The 19,334-nt window shown below is 40.1% G+C and overlaps 1 protein-coding gene across 2 annotated transcripts; it reads left to right on the top strand.

Annotated features, from left to right (window-relative positions):
- The first annotated feature begins 1,172 nt into the window (after positions 1-1,172).
- LOC133641776 (myosin heavy chain, fast skeletal muscle-like) lies at positions 1,173-11,993 on the top strand. Of its 2 annotated transcripts, none has more exons than XM_062035769.1 (39): positions 1,173-1,379; positions 1,453-1,596; positions 1,692-1,848; positions 1,940-1,967; positions 2,053-2,167; positions 2,252-2,344; positions 2,430-2,493; positions 2,581-2,679; positions 2,769-2,872; positions 2,998-3,136; positions 3,243-3,361; positions 3,558-3,707; positions 3,801-3,971; positions 4,111-4,414; positions 4,530-4,594; positions 4,695-4,782; positions 4,890-5,007; positions 5,090-5,213; positions 5,377-5,513; positions 5,619-5,874; positions 5,943-6,185; positions 6,311-6,487; positions 6,599-6,744; positions 6,881-6,971; positions 7,062-7,451; positions 7,548-7,674; positions 7,766-7,884; positions 7,959-8,155; positions 8,386-8,569; positions 8,665-8,830; positions 8,939-9,063; positions 10,166-10,474; positions 10,569-10,772; positions 10,861-10,986; positions 11,069-11,239; positions 11,311-11,415; positions 11,497-11,592; positions 11,676-11,807; positions 11,922-11,993. In XM_062035769.1, exons 1-39 carry the CDS (start codon positions 1,173-1,175, stop codon positions 11,940-11,942), a joined length of 5,811 nt encoding a protein of 1,936 aa, XP_061891753.1. In that variant the 3' UTR covers positions 11,943-11,993. The 2 variants fall into 2 exon arrangements, with proteins under 2 accessions (XP_061891753.1, XP_061891754.1); XM_062035770.1 differs by having other exon boundaries at positions 4,527-4,594; positions 5,377-5,517; positions 5,623-5,874.
- The last annotated feature ends 7,341 nt before the right edge of the window (positions 11,994-19,334 follow it).

Genomic DNA, 19,334 nt, shown 5'->3' with positions numbered 1-19,334 from the left:
GTTGTGATTTGGCACTATATAAAGAACATTTACTTCACTTCATATTTTGCTCACACTATTGAATACATTTGTGGTATATAGACTCTAGACCAGTGTTTTTCAACCACTGTGCCGCGGCACACTAGTGTGCCGTGAGATATTGTCTGGTGTGCCGTGGGAAATTTTGCAACTTCACCTAATTGGTCCAAAAAATATTTTTTTGCAAATAATGTGCCGTTGTCTAGTGTCTGTGCTGTATAGAGCTCAGCAGGTTAACCATGTAATACTCCATATAAGTAGGTGGCAGCAGGTAGTTCATTGCTTTGTAGAAGTCGGAATGTGTTGAGTATGGTTTTGTCGTGATCCCAATATGCAGAGCACAGCGGAAGACAGCGTGCAGGTAAAATGGTATGGAATGATAAAAACAAAAATGAACAAAAGGGAAAGGAAAAGGAACTGTAGCGTAGGGATGGCTATGCAAAACGAAAGTAAAACTGAACTTGCTACAATGTAAACAAAAACAGAATGCTGGACGACAGCAAAGACTTACAGCGTGTGGAGCAGAGATGGCGTCCACAAAGTACATCCGTACATGACATAAAAATCAACAATGTCCCCACAAAGAAGGATATAGTACGCACAACTTAAATAGTCTTGATTGCTAACACAAATCAGGTCAGGTAATAGCACTCAAAGGAAGGCGTGAAGCTGCTACAGGAAAACACCAACATAAAAGGAAGGATGGGTCACCAAAATAACAGCGCAAGACAGGAACTAAAGCACTGCACACAGGAAAACAACAACAAACTCAAAATAAGGCACGACAACCTGGTGGAGTTTCAAATTTTAATCTTTTCTGCTGGTGGTGTGCCTCCGTAAGGTTGAAAAACACTGCTGTAGACTACAATAAGTAGTATATTTTTTCTGTTAGACTATTATATTATTGCTGAAGACATTGACTAAATCAAAATATGTTTTAAAGGTACACTGACTCATACTGTTTTGAACAGTATTGGACCACAGAATTAACAGGAAAGGCGTCAACCAGGTAGGTCCAATCTGAACGGCTGTTGAAACGATCTAATCATACATTTTGTCTAAATCAAAATTCACACCATTTCTAAAATGACTGTCCCTTTTAAATATGAATGTTTTTAACATATTTAAAATAATCTTACAGGCAAACTTCCACCATGAGTACTGACGCAGAAATGGCCCTTTACGGCAAGGCTGCCATCTACCTCCGTAAACCAGAGAGGGAGAGAATTGAGGCTCAGAGTAAACCTTTTGATGCCAAGTCAGCCTGCTATGTAACCGATGCCAAGGAGCTGTACTTAAAGGGAACAATCACCAAAAAAGACGGTGACAAAGTCACTGTCAAAGTTCTGGACACTCATGAGGTTGGAATCTTTAAACTTCTAAAAAAAAATATGTTGAACTTTTATTTTTAACGTGACTAATGTGTTCTTGTAGGAGAAGACAGTTAAAGAAGATGACGTCACTCCGATGAACCCTCCCAAGTTCGATAAAATTGAGGACATGGCCATGATGACCCATCTCAATGAAGCTTCTGTCCTGTATAACCTCAAAGAGCGTTATGCAGCATGGATGATTTATGTATGGATAAATGCCCACTGAGTAGCATATCAAAGGATTGTATGTATAGTATGAAGACATGTGGTTAACTGTGTTACACCTCTGATCTCTATCAGACCTACTCCGGGCTTTTCTGCGCAACAGTGAACCCCTACAAGTGGCTCCCGGTGTACGATGCTGAAGTTGTGGCTGCTTATAGAGGCAAGAAGCGTATGGAGGCTCCACCCCACATCTTCTCCGTCTCTGACAACGCATATCAATTCATGCTTACTGGTATGTAGTTAGCTAGCAATTTTCAATTTTGACCAATCAAAGCTTTCAGCAGCAGAAATGCAAAATTGATTGCACTTTTTTGTTTTAACAGATAGAGAGAACCAGTCCGTCTTGATCACGTATGTTTTTGTTTGTTTTAAAATGAGTTGGTTTTTTTTAAAAACACCTGAAAACATGTTTGAATTAGTTTGCCTTTATTGCCAGTGGAGAATCTGGTGCTGGAAAGACTGTGAACACCAAGCGTGTCATTCAGTACTTTGCCACAATCTCAGTTGGCGGAGATAAGAAAAAGGATGGTGCAGGATCAGCACAATTTAAGGTATGTAAAATTACAACAAATTTAGGATATAGTCTAAGAGAAAAACAAATAGTTTGCTGATCTTATTTCTAAACCTAATTGCAGGGCTCACTTGAGGATCAGATTATTGCTGCCAATCCTCTTCTGGAAGCCTATGGTAATGCCAAAACTGTGAGGAATGACAACTCTTCTCGTTTTGTAAGTATAGCTACCTTTTGCTAGAGAATAACTATTTTACTCTTATCCAATGAATGTCTGTTAAACAACCATTTGTTTAAAACAGGGTAAATTCATTAGGATCCATTTTGGCACAACTGGCAAACTGGCCAGTGCTGATATTGAGACTTGTAAGTACAAAAAAAAACAAAAAAAAACAGTACATTTATGTTGCAGTACTATTGTGCTCGACTGTAATTTCCATATATTATTTGCAGATCTGCTGGAGAAGTCCAGAGTGTCATTCCAGCTTCCTGATGAGAGAGGCTACCACATCTTCTACCAGATGATGACCAACCACAAACCAGAACTGATTGGTATGGAGTGGAACAGTCGTTTAAAAAAGCTACGTCATTCAAATGTGTCCAGTCAAAACATTTGCTAATTATTACATTTGAATTTGCAGAACTGTCACTCATCACAACCAACCCCTACGACTTCCCTATGTGCAGCATGGGACAGATCTCTGTGGCCAGTATTGATGACAAAGTAGAGCTGGAAGCCACCGATGTGAGTAAAAGTATTTTGTAAACACTGTATTTTAAATATATTTAAATATATTTGAAGTTATGTTTAGTTAGTTTTTCTTTTCTGAGTTATATTATCATCTTTTTAAATAACTTCATTGCACACAGAATGCCATTGATATCTTGGGCTTCAGCCATGAGGAAAAGATGAGCATCTACAAAATGACTGGTGCCGTCCTCCATCATGGTAACCTGAAGTTCAAGCAGAAGCAGCGTGAAGAGCAGGCTGAGCCTGATGGCACAGAGGGTATGTAGTAACTCAATTACAATTTGCAGAGGTAGAATGGGTAAACCAAAGAATCTTAACATTAGTCCATTTTAAGTCTAACAAAAAAAAAAAAAAAACTTTTCAGAAGCTGACAAGGTTGCCTACTTGTTGGGTCTGAACTCTGCTGACATGCTGAAGGCTCTGTGCTATCCCAGAGTGAAAGTCGGAAATGAGTATGTCACCAAGGGACAGACTGTAGCTCAGGTAAATATTCAATCTTTAGGGTGGTATGTGTTTAAATTTAGAAAATGATATATAGATTATTTTTTATGACATTTTAGTGTAATGTATTATCATTTTGTTCAAGTTAATCATATGTTCAACATGTTAAAAAAAACATTATAACATTTAAATTAAAAAAAAATAAAAAAAAATTAATCCCTTCATCTATTTCATTCAGGTCAATAACTCAGTGACAGCCCTTGCCAAGTCCATCTATGAGAGGATGTTCTTGTGGATGGTCATCCGTATCAATCAGATGTTGGACACCAAACAGTCAAGGCAGCACTTCATCGGTGTGCTGGATATTGCTGGTTTTGAAATCTTTGATGTAAGCTTCATTCGTATGAAATGAGTAAACCATATTTTCGGACATTAGTCGTCGTGGTGACAAATTTGTTGTAATTTACTTGTCTTCCCGCAGTTCAATAGCATGGAGCAGCTGTGCATTAACTTCACTAATGAGAAGTTGCAACAGTTCTTCAACCACCACATGTTTGTCCTGGAGCAAGAGGAGTACAAGAAGGAGGGCATTATCTGGGAGTTCATTGACTTTGGCATGGACCTGGCTGCCTGCATTGAGCTGATTGAAAAGGTAAGTATTTGATTCAGAACAAATATTTCGAACTAATTGAATGGACAAAATAGTGATTTATTGCTATTGCACTTAGAAAAATACAACAAGATAATTGGACTGGATCACTTAAAATGTTTATTTCTACTCATTATTTTAGCCCATGGGTATCTTCTCCATCCTTGAAGAGGAGTGCATGTTCCCCAAGGCCAGTGATGCATCCTTTAAGAACAAGCTGTATGATCAGCATCTTGGCAAAACCAGTGCATTTGAAAAGCCAAAACCCGCAAAGGGCAAGGCTGAGGCCCACTTCTCCCTGGTGCACTATGCTGGCACGGTGAACTACAACGTCGGTGGCTGGCTGGACAAGAACAAGGATCCACTGAATGATTCTGTTGTGCAGCTGTACCAGAAGTCGCCAGTTAAACTTCTGGCTTTCCTATATCCTCCTGCTCCTGCTGAGGGTATGCATAGAGTTGGTTGTTTTCTGTTAGAACAATGAAAGTTACATTTTTATCACATGAATATTACATTTTACTCTAATGTGATTGCAATGTCCACCAAAATAATTCACAGAAGCGGGAGGCAGGAAGGGAGGCAAGAAGAAGGGTGGCTCTATGCAGACTGTATCCTCACAGTTTAGGGTAAGATCATGTATTTTGGACAGGTCATGTCTGATTTTTATTTTGAGTGTGTAAAAACGAGTTACATTGTATGACAATAATCCCTGTTTGTGACTTTAAGGAAAACTTGGGCAAGCTAATGACTAACTTAAGAAGCACTCATCCTCACTTTGTGCGTTGTCTGATTCCTAATGAGTCAAAGACACCAGGTAATTATATCAATAAAGTATTTTATGTAAGATAATTAGGTTTCAAAATGCTGTTAATGAATATTGATAGCTGATAAAAAAAAAATAGTTGTTGTCTATTTAAACAGGTCTGATGGAGAACTTCCTGGTCATCCATCAGCTCAGGTGTAACGGTGTGCTGGAGGGTATCAGAATCTGCAGGAAAGGTTTCCCCAGCAGAATCCTCTATGGAGACTTTAAGCAGAGGTATTATTTGCAATTTTTAAATATTTGTTTGATTATTTTTTATAAGACTAAACTAATGTAACAATATCCACTGACAAAAAAGGTACAAGGTACTGAATGCCAGTGTCATCCCTGAGGGACAGTTCATTGACAACAAGAAGGCTGCAGAGAAGCTGCTTGGTTCAATTGATATTGACCATGACCAGTACAGATTTGGTCACACCAAGGTAAACAGATTATTGAGTTTAAAGTTCTATGTGTAATGTGATTAGTTGTTTTCTAAAGATTGATTGTATTCTAAAGGGTTCAATCCACAAATATGTGTTGTTGACTTTTCATTGATTTTGGGTGGATGGACACCTGCTGAACTGTATGTTTCAATCTGGTCAGGTCTTCTTCAAAGCAGGTCTTCTGGGTACCCTTGAGGAACTGAGAGATGAAAAGCTGGCAACTCTGGTCACAATGACTCAGGCCCTCTGCCGTGGTTATGTCATGAGAAAGGAGTTTGTGAAGATGATGGAAAGGAGGCATGTTGAAAATCCTGAAAACACAATCAGTATCAAAATAAAATAGTAAATTAGTCGAATGATTTCAAATACACAGTGTCCATAAGTAAACATTTATATCCACAGAGAGGCCATCTTTACCGTCCAGTACAACGTCCGCTCATTCATGAATGTCAAACATTGGCCATGGATGAAGGTGTACTACAAGATTAAGCCTCTGCTGAAGAGTGCTGAAACTGAAAAAGAGCTATCCCAGATGAAGGAGAATTATGAGAAGATGACCACTGACTTGGCTACGGCGCTTGCTAAGAAGAAAGAACTTGAAGAGAAGATGGTGTCTCTTCTGCAGGAGAAGAATGATCTGCAACTGCAAGTGGCATCTGTGAGTACATACCAATTTACAGATAAGCATGTGTTTACAAAAAACAATAACACATTTCGGTCCAACAGGAGTCAGAAAATGTGTCTGATGCTGAAGAGAGGTGTGAGGGTCTTATCAAAAGTAAAATTCAGCAGGAAGCCAAACTCAAAGAGGCAACCGAGAGATTAGAAGATGAGGAGGAAATTAATGCTGAGCTTACTGCAAAGAAGAGAAAACTAGAAGATGAATGCTCTGAGCTCAAGAAAGATATTGATGACCTGGAGCTTACCTTGGCCAAAGTGGAGAAGGAGAAACATGCCACTGAGAACAAGGTAAGTAATTATTGTACATAGTTACAGTATCTGTCTGTTTGTCTGTCTATTTGTATATTGATCTATCTGTCTATCTACAGTTATCATCTGTCATTTGATAATAACAGTTTTGTTTTTTTTAAAAGGTGAAGAACCTGACTGAAGAGCTGGCTTCTCAGGATGAGAGCATTGCTAAACTGACCAAGGAGAAGAAAGCCCTTCAGGAAGCTCACCAGCAGACTCTTGATGACCTGCAGGCTGAGGAAGATAAGGTCAACACTTTGACCAAGGCCAAGACCAAGCTTGAGCAGCAAGTGGATGATGTAAGAGTTATTTAGGTTATTAAGTTACATTATTAAGTTATATAGTTATTTGTACTACAAAAAGAAGATTTGGTTTGAACGTCATAATGACTGAATGATATTACTATACAGCTTGAGGGATCTCTGGAACAAGAGAAGAAGCTGCGTATGGACCTGGAGAGGGCCAAGAGAAAGCTTGAAGGTGACCTGAAACTGGCACAGGAATCCATCATGGACCTTGAGAATGACAAACAGCAGTCAGATGAGAAAATTAAGAAGTAAAAAAAATAGTTCTTTATGTCAATATAAATACAATTTATGACATGTATAAAATGTGTAAACATTCTGAATATTTGCATTACGTCTATAAATTATGTAAATATTCTAAACATTTGCACTTTAACATCCTCATAGGAAGGACTTTGAAATTAGTCAGCTTCTAAGCAAGATGGAGGATGAGCAGTCAATGGGTGCTCAGCTCCAGAAGAAGATCAAGGAGCTTCAGGTGAATGTTTTTGTCTGTCTTTCGAATTGTATGCATGTTCTACGTTGTATTTTACAACGTAAAAAGTAAACCAACAACATGTCTCAATAGGCCCGTATTGAAGAACTGGAGGAGGAGATTGAGGCTGAGCGTGCTGCTCGTGCCAAAGTTGAGAAGCAGAGAGCTGATCTCTCCAGAGAACTGGAGGAGATCAGTGAAAGGCTGGAGGAGGCTGGAGGTGCCACTGCTGCTCAGATTGAGATGAACAAGAAACGCGAAGCTGAGTTCCAGAAGATGCGCCGTGACCTTGAGGAGTCCACCTTGCAGCATGAGGCCACTGCTGCCGCTCTGCGAAAGAAGCAGGCTGACAGTGTTGCTGAGCTGGGTGAGCAGATTGACAACCTCCAGCGTGTCAAGCAGAAGCTTGAGAAGGAAAAGAGTGAATACAAGATGGAGATTGATGATCTCTCCAGCAACATGGAGGCCATTGCTAAAGCAAAGGTGCATAAACATGTTACATTGTCTTCAAACGAACGCTTTAATACCGTAAAATATGTAAAAACTGACCAATGATTTCCATAACTTTTTGCACACTAGGGTAATCTTGAAAAGATGTGCCGTACTCTTGAGGACCAATTTAGTGAACTGAAGACCAAATATGATGAAAATATTCGTCAGCTCAATGACCACAGTTCACAGAAAGCCCGTCTTTTGACAGAAAATGGTAGGCATAAGCCAACTTTAGATTACGCTGATTTCCTGCTTTTAGATGTAAAACTGAACACACACTAACGTGATGATGATGTCCAAAAAAGGTGAGTTTGGCCGTCAAATTGAAGAGAAGGAAGCTCTTGTCTCACAGCTGACCAGAGGCAAACAAGCCTACACACAACAGATTGAGGAACTGAAGAGACAGATTGAAGAGGAGGTCAAGGTGAGTAATAATACTCACCAAATAATGTCTTGCACAGGAAATATGTTCATAAAGTGCAATATTTATTTTACCAGGCAAAGAACGCTCTTGCCCATGGACTTCAATCAGCACGCCATGACTGTGATCTGTTGAGGGAGCAGTTTGAGGAGGAGCAGGAGGCTAAGGCTGAGCTTCAGCGTGGTATGTCCAAGGCCAACAGTGAGGTGGCTCAGTGGAGAAGTAAATATGAAACTGATGCCATCCAGCGAACTGAGGAGCTTGAGGAGGCCAAGTGAGTGCAATTTAATTTATAACAATTATGCAGGCATATATTTAGTTTTCACCTTAGCTAGCAAGTTGTTGCTACTAGTTCACATTGCAGCATATTAAATATTGACCTTTTTTCACATGATTATCAACATAATTATACTACATACTAGGATTTCCCTGGATGCAATTTATGTACAGCATGTACTTACAATTTTAACACAAATGCTCATTGAGAAACATGTTTGTAAACAGGAAAAAGTTGGCACAGCGCCTTCAGGAAGCTGAGGAACAGGTTGAGGCTGTGAACTCCAAGTGTGCTTCTCTGGAGAAAACCAAACAGAGGCTCCAGAGTGAGGTGGAGGACCTCATGATTGATGTGGAGAGGGCTAATGGGCTTGCTGCCAACCTCGACAAAAAGCAGAGGAACTTTGACAAGGTAAAACTTCTTATTTTGTGCTATCAAGACATATTAAAAGTCAGATAAATACTATATGTATTGATCAAAATATATTGTAAAAATGGCTGAACTAGGTGTTGGCAGAGTGGAAGCAGAAGTTTGAGGAGGGACAAGCAGAGCTCGAGGGAGCTCAGAAAGAGGCTCGTTCTCTTGGCACTGAGCTGTTCAAGATGAAGAACTCTTATGAGGAAGCTCTGGACCACCTGGAGACCATGAAGCGTGAAAACAAGAACCTGCAACGTAAGTTCCTCCTATACTTGAACTGTGGAGTCATCATATAATTCACAGTATGTGTTACAATGATTAATTCCGATTCTTTATTTGCAAACTCTCTTTCCATTTCTGTAGAGGAGATCTCTGATTTAACCGAACAGATTAGTGAGACCGGGAAGAGCGTCCATGAGCTCGAGAAGGCCAAGAAACAAGTGGAGACAGAGAAGTCTGAGATTCAGACAGCTCTTGAAGAGGCTGAGGTGATCTAACATAATATACTTTAGCTCAGTGTTTTTCAACCACTGTGCCACGGCACACTAGATACAGTCTGGTGTGCCATGGGAGATTATCTAATTTCACCTATTTGGGTTAAAAATATTTTTTGCAAACCACTAATTATAGTCTGCAAATTATGTGTTGTTGTTGTTTAGGTTATTTTTTTTTGTCCTGTCCAGCTTCTCAGGCAAATCATACTGTTGATGTAGATGCCCATATCGGCTGTACAAATTTACTTTACAAAAGAAAAAAAAAAGTGTTGTTGTTAAGAGTCGGTGCTGTCTAGAGCTCAGCAGAGTAACCACGTACTACTCTTCCGTATCAGTAGGTGGCAGCCGGTAGCTAATTGCTTTGTAGATGTCGGAAACAGCAGGAGGCAGTGTGCAGGTAAAAAGGTGTCTAATGCTTAAACCAAAAATAAACAAAAAGTGAGTGCCCCTAAGAAAAGGCATTGAAGCTTAGGGAAGACTATGCAGAACAAAACTAAAACTGAACTGGCTACAAAGTAAACAAAAAGAGAATGCTGGACGACAGCAAAGACTGTGGAGCAAAGACGGCGTCTACAATGCACATCCAAACATGACATGACAATCAACAATGTCCCCACAAAGAAGGATACAAACAACTGAAATGTTCTTGATTGCTAAAACAAATTAGATGCGGGAAATATCGCTCAAAGGAAGACATGAAACTGCTACAGGAAAATACCAAAAAAAGAGAAAAAGCCACCGAAATGGGAGCGCAAGACAAGAACTAAAACACTACACACGGGAAAACAGCAAAAAACTCTAAATAAGTCCCGGCGTGATGTGACAGGTCGTGACAGTACACCTACTTTGAGACAAGAGCTATATTGATGAATGGTTGGTTATGGTTTAAAGTCATATCCAACAATTGCGACAACGACTTTTTACTGTCAACTGAGTTTCGTTTTTTAATGTTTTCTGCTGGTGGTGTGCCTCTGGAGTTTTTCAACGCCAAAAAGCACCTTGGCTCAAAAAAGGTTGAAAAACACTGTTCTCGCTGAAGTATATGAATTATCATATCTGAGTACAAAGAATTATATATCCTTCTCAATGTCTATAGGGAGCTCTGGAACATGAAGAGTCTAAGATCCTGCGCGTCCAGTTGGAACTCAACCAGATTAAAGGAGAAGTGGACAGGAAGCTGGCCGAGAAAGATGAGGAAATGGAGCAGTTTAAGAGGAACAGCCAAAGGGTGATTGAGTCCATGCAGACCACTCTGGATTCTGAGGTCAGGAGCAGAAATGATGCCCTGAGAATCAAGAAGAAGATGGAAGGCGACCTGAATGAGATGGAGATTCAGTTGAGCCACGCCAATCGACAGGCTGCCGAGTCTCAGAAGCAGCTGAGGATCGTACAGGGACAGCTGAAGGTATTTAAATGTGATGATCTATACCACACACTGTGGTGACTGGTCGTGTTGCCATTCATTGATTACCATAACCATTTTACCATGAACTAACTAGGATGCACAGCTGCACCTTGATGATGCTGTAAGAGCCCAGGAAGATCTGAAGGAACAGGCCGCTATGGTGGACCGCAGGAATGGCCTCATGATGGCTGAAATTGAGGAACTTAGAGCTGCTCTGGAACAAACAGAGAGAAGCCGTAAAGTTGCTGAGCAGGAGCTGGTGGATGCATCTGAGCGTGTTGGACTTCTGCATTCTCAGGTAAACAATTATGTAATTAAGTAAGAAAAAAATCAGCTTTGTTATCACTAGACTGTACACTGAACATATAAATATTTTGTTATCTTAGAACACAAGTCTGATAAACACAAAGAAGAAGCTTGAGTCCGACCTGATCCAGATCCAGGGTGAAGTGGATGACACAGTTCAGGAAGCAAGAAATGCAGAAGAGAAAGCCAAGAAGGCCATTACTGATGTACTTTTTTTTTTTCTTCATAATGTTTTCCTCACTTCTCTTCTAAATTATTTCCTAAAAACAATGAGTTTTGTCCTTCTAGGCCGCAATGATGGCTGAGGAGCTGAAAAAGGAACAGGACACCAGCGCTCATCTGGAGAGAATGAAGAAGAATCTGGAGGTGACGGTCAAAGACCTGCAGCACCGTCTGGATGAGGCTGAGAATCTGGCCTTGAAGGGTGGCAAGAAGCAGCTGCAGAAACTTGAGTCCAGAGTAAGATAGTTATGTCGGAAAAAAATGCTATCAGAGAGTATGCCTGTTGCATAAAACCTTATTTTCTCCAGGTGCGTGAGCTTGAGGTAGAGGTTGAGGCAGAGCAGAGACGTGGTGCTGATGCTGTTAAGGGTGTCCGCAAATATGAGAGGAGGGTGAAGGAGCTCACTTACCAGGTGATTATTGCCAGTAGCATCCAAAAAAGTGGCCTTAAATTGATATGTACTTACATTTGCAAACACATATTTCTATTACAGACTGAGGAGGACAAGAAAAATGTCGGCAGGCTGCAGGATCTGGTTGATAAGTTGCAGCTCAAGGTGAAGGCCTACAAGAGGCAGGCTGAGGAAGCGGTAAGGAAAAAAATCCAGAGTGCAAAAAGTTACACTGTTTATCCAAATGTATTTTTAACTGGATGTTGTGTCTCACTTTGCAGGAGGAGCAGGCTAATGTTAACTTGTCCAAGTGCAGGAAGGTCCTGCATGAGCTGGAGGAGGCTGAGGAACGTGCTGATATCGCAGAGTCTCAGGTCAACAAACTGAGAGCCAAAAGCCGTGACTCTGGCAAGGTAATTCTGTTTAGTAGTAACTAAATGCAATCAAAATACTAAAACCTAGAAAATACTATAAAATGGAAATGAAATACAATTGTAATGATTGTCCAATTGTTTACTTGTTTGCAGGGGAAAGAGGCAGCTGAGTAAAGAAGACTTATAATACCAAAGGTTGCATAACATTCTTTAAAAATAAAATATGTGATGCTCTGAAACATGTGTATTCGCTTATTTCTGACTTTTTTATTTTAAAAACAAGCTGTCGACCAAAAATGGCTGCACCCCTGGTCTAAAGAGATCACACACATCGTAGTGTGTTCTTTTCTTGTGTGGCATACTTGAACAGGCCCGACATGCTGTATGCTGCACACCACACATCGCACACGATAATGACGGCGGCCCCTGGCGCTCAGCCCCTGGCAGCACGGGAATGACACCAGACCGGCCCGCGGCTTCATTACAAAACATTGGAAGAGACTAACATTTTTTAGCAGATTCCTAAAAACAATCCAGCATTGTTATATAAATGATCGTTGACTAACTTTTTTGAAGTCCTTAAAAACTTTTCATACAATTTTTATAGCATAACAAACTCAATAGAAAAACCTCATATGTCCACAGCAGTGGACGCTGGTTCTCAGGAATATAACAAATTACAGCTATGACATGAACAATACCATTTCTAAAATCCACCTCACTTTTATCTTTGCATTGCCTATAATAGGGTTGTCCCGATACAAAAAAATATTTTTATACTTTGAAAAAATAAAGGGAGACAAAAACTAATGAGCACGAGCAGACTCTTTTTCCTGAGGAAGCTTAGGTCCTTTAATGTGTGCAGCAAGCTGTTGGAGATATTTTATCAGTCTGTTGTGGCCAGTGCCCTGTACTTTGCAGTAGTGAGTTGGGGGAGCAGCACCAGCAAAAAGGACTCAGACTGGATTGATAAACTGATCCGAAATGCCGGCCAAACTATTGGCACGCAGTTGGAGGCGTTTGTGTCAGTGAGGGACAGGAGGACACTGGACAAACTGCTGGCCATCATGGACAATCCTGCCCACCCACTCCACCTGACAATTGAGGGACAGCGGAGTTCATACTCCAACAGGCTCCTTCAGCTTCCGTCCCGCACTGTGCGATTCAAGAACTCCTTCATTCCGCACTCCATCCAGCTGTATAATCACTCGCCATACAGCAATAGATGATATCTGCCTATTACCTGACACCTTCTATGTCAGCTACTTCTCTTTTTTATGCTGTTGCTGTCACATATACTGTAATATTGTACATGGTCATTGTTATATATTGTATATATGTTATAGACATAATATAATATATCTGTATATATAATATACTGTACACATATTATGTATATATTCGTATATATGTTTTATTTTATATTGCTATATGTCAGGGGTGTCAAAGTCAAATGGACGGAGGGCCAAATAAAAAATTTAGCTACAAGCCGAGGGCCGGACTGTTCGAATGTTCATTGAAAAAATTTTAAATGACGCATATAGTCTAGTGAACCTAATTGAACCTACTGAAAACCTAACAAATATATTCCAATATGATCAGATAAATAAAGCAATATTTTCTTATGGCTCTGTCAGTAATCTTTAATTTTCAACAGACACAAAAGACAAATTTCCTTTATATAAAAATCCCCATAACATGAACATTAAATGAAAGAAACCGGTATTCAAGGCACCATCAGTAGCCTATATTTTCTATTTTAGCAAAAGTGGGCTAAATTTACTTCAAAGAAAAAAACAATAATAGCAATTTTCTATCATCCACTCAACTGAAATATTTTTAAAATATAATTAAATTGAAATACAATAAAATAAAGTGCAAAAATCTATAAATCAAAAACAACACTTTGTTTAAGGAGAAGTAACATGCAGTGAAAACAAATATTAAACTTTAACTTTTAAACTTGAATTGAGTAAAAACTCTAAATATGTGATTGCACAGTAATGTTCACATTAAACCCCCCTCCTCCCTCCGTGGGAGGGAGGCGAGTTGGGTGCCCGAAACCCCCCGCTGGTTTCGGCCCGCCCCTTGGCGCGCGTGGCACGGCGGGCTCCGCGACCCGACGGCTGGCCCTCGTGGCTTGACGGCGGGCGCGTCCCGACGGGCCGCGCGTAGGGGTCAAACGCAGAAGTCTCAGGGCCTCGTGGTGAGGGGGTGGCCTGCGGGTTTCGGCCCGCTTGACCCCCCCGCTCCGCTTGGCGCGCGCGGCACATGACGGGTTCCGCCACCGACGCTCGGGCTGCAGCCCGACGGTGGTGCGGGCCCGGCGGTGACGCGCGGTTTGGGGAAACAAAGCAGAAGTCTCAGGGCCTCGGGGCCGGGTTTCGGCCCGCCCCCTTGGCGCGCGTGGCACGGCGGGCTCCGCGACTGACGGCCGGGCTGCAGGCCTTCGGCCGGCAGGCGCGTCCCGGCGGGCCGCTCGCCCCCTTTCGGAACCTTGGACCGGCATCCGCTTGGTGCGTGTAAAAGATCTGCGGTCTAAAAAAAAAAAAAAAAAAAAAAAAAAAAAAAAAAAAGATCTGCGGTCTGCGGGCCGGTTCTAATAATAAATCAAGATCATCCCAAGGGCCGTAAAAAACCTTCTCGCGGGCCGGATATGGCCCGCGGGCCTTGACTCTGACATATGTGCTATATGTAGTCTATTTATACCTGCATTGTCCTTTCCATCCTTACACTTTCCATCATTGTAACTGAGCTACTGTGTTGAACAATTTCCCTTGTGGATCATTAAAGTTTGTCTAAGTGTAAGTCTAAGTCTAATGTTATTATTGGCTTTATTTTAAAATAAAATCTTATGATACATCAAACATATGTTTCCCTTTGCACTGAAAGCACAATTTTAGAAGGTTAAAATAAAAATGTAATGCATTTAACACTGAGCTTTTCTTATTGCACTAAAAGAACAATTTACCATTTTATATATTACATATAGTCTGCCATTATCTAGGATTAGGTTAGAATAGCATAGATTATTGACATTGTATTAAATGCCTCATCATTTATGGTGGCCACTCTTGGTCTGTGTTTTAAAACAAATACTATTACATACTAAAAACAATACCATGGCTGAAACTACATGGATAAGACATATTGCAGGTAAAAACCACCCATTGTTAAGGATTAAACACAAATTGTAGGAATTTGTAAAAAAATTCAGTCATTTATCTTGCATTAGTGTACGCTACGTGGACGGTTTTGACTGCGCTAACAATTGGCAACAAGCCAGCTGTGTACGCGTCTACGTAGCTGTATGTGCGTAGCAGGGAAGCTGGTTAACTGCATTACCTTTAAACTCCTTGTGTAGGTCTGGATGTTAAATCTAAACCTAAATCTTAAATCTAAGGCTATGCCTACCATAAGCCGGATAACCCCTTAAACGAATAATTATTTAGCCTAAGCCCCGTTTCAGCCACACTAAACCAGCGTTTAAGGTCCCCCTACTCGGACAATTTTTCACACGGGTAAATCAGCCGTATATTCCTTGAATCTCCGGCTCTTAGCTTTGTATGGACTCATTGATCGTTTACAAACTGAGTTCGGAGAGGAAGTGACGCCAGAAAGACCGCGCCCCACACAGGAAGCAGAGGTGGGACCAAGTCATTGCTTTGCAAGTCACAAGTAAGTCTCAAGTCTTTGCCCTCAAGTCTCGAGTCAAGTCCCGAGTCAAGACAGGCAAGTCCCGAGTCAAGTCCAAAGTCAAGACTGGAAAGTCTCAAGTCAAGTCACAAGTCCTGCATTTTGAGTTTCGAGTCCTTTCAAGTCCTTTTAACCACAGACTAATATTTTTACACAGATTGTGTATGCTTTTAAACCGCTGTATTTATTTATTAAAACAAGTGCATTTGAAATTGCAGGGAAAAAAATAGTACTGACATTGCAATTCATAATAGCACTATTAACCAGTCATTTTAATAGTTTAAACAATTTTAAACATTTAACTCATTCCTTTACAGAATAAACACATTTGCAAAACCAAGTGCAACTGTACTTATTTGTACAAAAGTGTTAACATTGCATTTCCATGGCATATTGCATTGTAACTAGTTCCACAGCAGTTTCTATTCTGTTCTTACCTTATCTCATTGATCTCATCTCATACTGTATGTGTGTTGATGTGTGCGTACACATGAAAAACATAAATACATGAACATAACAATGAACAGAGTTGTACTTTTTAGATGTCAGGGCCCTATGCAATATGTACACATATTCTTAATATAGTATACATTATAACTGACCTTTATTTGACTATGTTTGTCTTTTTGTAGGTGGCTAAAATATGCGGTGCTGCTGACCGCCGTCTAACGTTATGTTACTGTGTGTGATACATTGACTAACGTAACGTTATGTTTGGTACCTCATGCAACCCTGCTTAAAAAAATCACTTGACAAAAAGTATGAATAAGGTAGCAAACTGCAGTGGACGCAACATATTGCTGTGTTTGAAATGATGTTATAACCATAGACATCTTATAAGTAGACGCAGTATTGGTTGCTGTGACGCGAGCAAATTGCCACCAAAGTGGTGATGAGGAGCCGGCGAGCAGCCTAAACTGACAGTTGACAGGTAGGAAACAAAGATGGTGTTCAGCGTTTTCCTGCTCAAATGAGCAGACTGTTGAAAATAGGAATCGGGGGATTACTTTTCACAAGTAAAATTTAACATTAATGTACTATTGGTTGTATTTTATGAAAATAACATCACCACCGAGTTGAGAAGGAGCAAAGATCTTCAATATTTGTATGTGAAAATCACAAATAAATCTTCTGGGGGAGGATGACGCCCCTACAGGGGTTTGGTTTACAAACTTTCAGCCCCACCTAAAACAAAATTCACAAGCCGCCACTGATTATGATGCATTCTCATTTTAGGCAAAATATAAGACAATACTTTCTTAACAGTATAATTGTAACCAGGAATAAGTCTTCAAGTAACAATATTCAAATACTAACATTGTTGGGTAAGACAGCATTTGGTTTTATTCTGAATCCAGTGAAACAGATTGGTGGTTTTAGCTGATATAAAGAGTTTCATGTGTTTATATAAGTTTAAGTATTTGGCAGACGCTTTTATCCAAAGCGACATACATAAAAAATACATATATAACAATCACTGTAAACATTATCATTTGAGGGAAGAATGGAATACAAAATATCAATACAAAGTGTCAAGACAGAATAAACTCTCTGCTGCTGCAGCAACAGAGATACGGTCTATAAGATATATAGATATCTAATGTATTCATACATTGTTTATGTGGGATATACGCATGTATATATAACGTAATCATATTGTTTCTTCAACTTAAAAATAGCTGACCGTTTTTTTCCCCTTTCTCTGGGCTTATATTCCCAGTTTTGATCTCGGACGTCTGGTCACTTATAGCATATAAGGATATTATATTACTGTTAAGCAAACTATGAATAATAAAACATGTGTCCGTTATCATAGCTACACGTATGACAAAAAAGCGTGTGAAAATGAATTGGTATTCAGTGAGGTAAAATGAATTAAATGCGCTGACAGTTCATTGCTCCTGCCAAATGAATTGCACTGAGTGGAGCGGATCACCACTCCAAGATGGCGGCCCCACGTCTCGTCTGCGCCAGTAGGCAGTAGCGCTCGATGCTGCGTCTACTTACAAGATGTCTATGGTTATGACGTTAACAGTGAGTTTACAGCCTCACTGATTTAACTACACAGCAAATAAAAGTCACGTTACTTAGCCAATAAACGTTATCTTACATTCAAAACTTACCCTTCTTTGTGCAACTTCAAATGTCGAACGAAGTTGGAAGTTGTTGCGTCTCCGTCTGTAATATTCGAACTGCGTGATTTGCATACGGCAATTAGTTTTAAGTTGACCAAGTCGTAGTTTTTATACCCGAACGAAACCAACTTTGGTATAAATCTTTCTCACTGGCGCGTTGTTTGACAACTCTTGTTCATTGGTTGTCCTGCAATTTGATTGGCTGAATGCTGTGTGATGAAAACAATGTAGATCTAATTTGATTTACCCTGGATAACCTTAGCCGGCTTAGTGTAAACAGGGCCTAAATGTGAGTGCCAAATGTTAAATCTAAACCAAAATGTTAAATCCAAATCTTAAATCCAAATGTAAATGTAAGCTTTAAATTTTAAATGTGCGCGCTCAATGTTTAATTGAAACGTCATTCCTAAATCCAACCCTAAATCTTAAATCCCAACATGAATATTAAAACTAGACCTGAATCTTAAATCTAAATGTGAGCGCTAAATGTTAAATCTGAACCTAAATCTCCCACCAAGTGTAGAGATGAATCTTTATAGGATGTCATTATTCCACATCTAATAATAATAGTAATAATGGATTAGATTTTATATCGCGCTTTTCTATTATTAGAAACTCAAAGAGCTCATAGAGAAGTGAGAACCCATCATTCATTCAAAACTCTGCCTCTTGGAGCAGACACTCCTACACCTTTCTGACTGCGGAAGAAGGAAACATGACAGATTAATGACAAATAATTCCAATAAAGTTGCATAATTTAAAAAAAAATTAGCTCCAAACGTGTGCGTGTACAAGGTGTGTTGCATAAAGACAATTAGACACTCAAACACGTCGACGCTGCACTTCCGCGTTTGACAATGAAAGGAATTGATTGTAATTACATTGAGGCATGCAGTGTGCCTGAATACACTTATTTCTATTTGTGTGTGTCTTTCATCATTTCACTGCATTCTTACTTCATGATTGTGTCACATATGAACTGTTTGGATCTGTTCTGAAGAATGTGTCTTAATTGTGAGATAAATGGTTGAAACATGATCATAGCAAGTGTGATTTAATCATCTTACTTCCTTTTAAATCACACTTCTCGGACAGTGGTGCTTTGTCGTGCTGCGAGGAGCAGCAAAATGGAAAATAAGTACATTAAAAGGCGCCTTTTAGAGGGTACAGTACAGGGATGTCTGATAATATCGGACTGCCGATATTATCTGCCGATAAATGCTTTAAAATGTAATATCGGAAATTATCGGTATCAAAATTATCGGTATCAGTTTCAAAAAGTAAAATTTATGACTTTTTAAAACGCCGCTGTGTACACGGACGTAGGGAGAAGTACAGAGCGCCAATAAACCTTGAAGGCACTGCCTTTGCGTGCCGGCCCAGTCACTTAATATCTACGGCTTTTCACACACACAAGTGAATGCAAGCATACTTGGTCAACAGCCATACAGGTCACACTGAGGGTGACCGTGTAAACAACTTTAACACTTTTACAAATATGCGCCACACTGTGAACCCACACCAAACAAGAATGACAAACACATTTCGGGAGAATATCCGCACCGTAACACAACATAAAAACAACAGAACAAATACCCAGAATCCCTTGCAGCACTAACTCTTCCGAGACACCACAATATACACCCCCCGCTACCCCTTAACCCCCTCCCCCACCTCAACCCCGCCCACCTCAACCTCCTCATGCTCTCTCAGGGAGAGCATGTCCCAAATTCCA

This window comes from Entelurus aequoreus, linkage group LG24, assembly GCF_033978785.1.
Source record: "Entelurus aequoreus isolate RoL-2023_Sb linkage group LG24, RoL_Eaeq_v1.1, whole genome shotgun sequence".
NCBI lineage: Eukaryota > Metazoa > Chordata > Actinopteri > Syngnathiformes > Syngnathidae > Entelurus > Entelurus aequoreus.
The sequence above is the reverse complement of the archived record's forward strand: the minus strand, read 5'-3'. Positions and strand labels throughout refer to the sequence as shown.

Bases quoted from the DNA above. Each gene is read 5' to 3' on its own strand.
- LOC133641776 (XM_062035770.1), top strand. From the start codon at position 1,173: ATGAGTACTGACGCAGAAATGGCCCTTTACGGCAAGGCTGCCATCTAC. The intron at 4,415-4,526 runs GTATGCATAGAG...AATAATTCACAG, and splicing joins TCCTCCTGCTCCTGCTGAGG to AAGCGGGAGGCAGGAAGGGA. The intron at 5,518-5,622 runs GTTGAAAATCCT...ATCCACAGAGAG, and splicing joins AGATGATGGAAAGGAGGCAT to GCCATCTTTACCGTCCAGTA.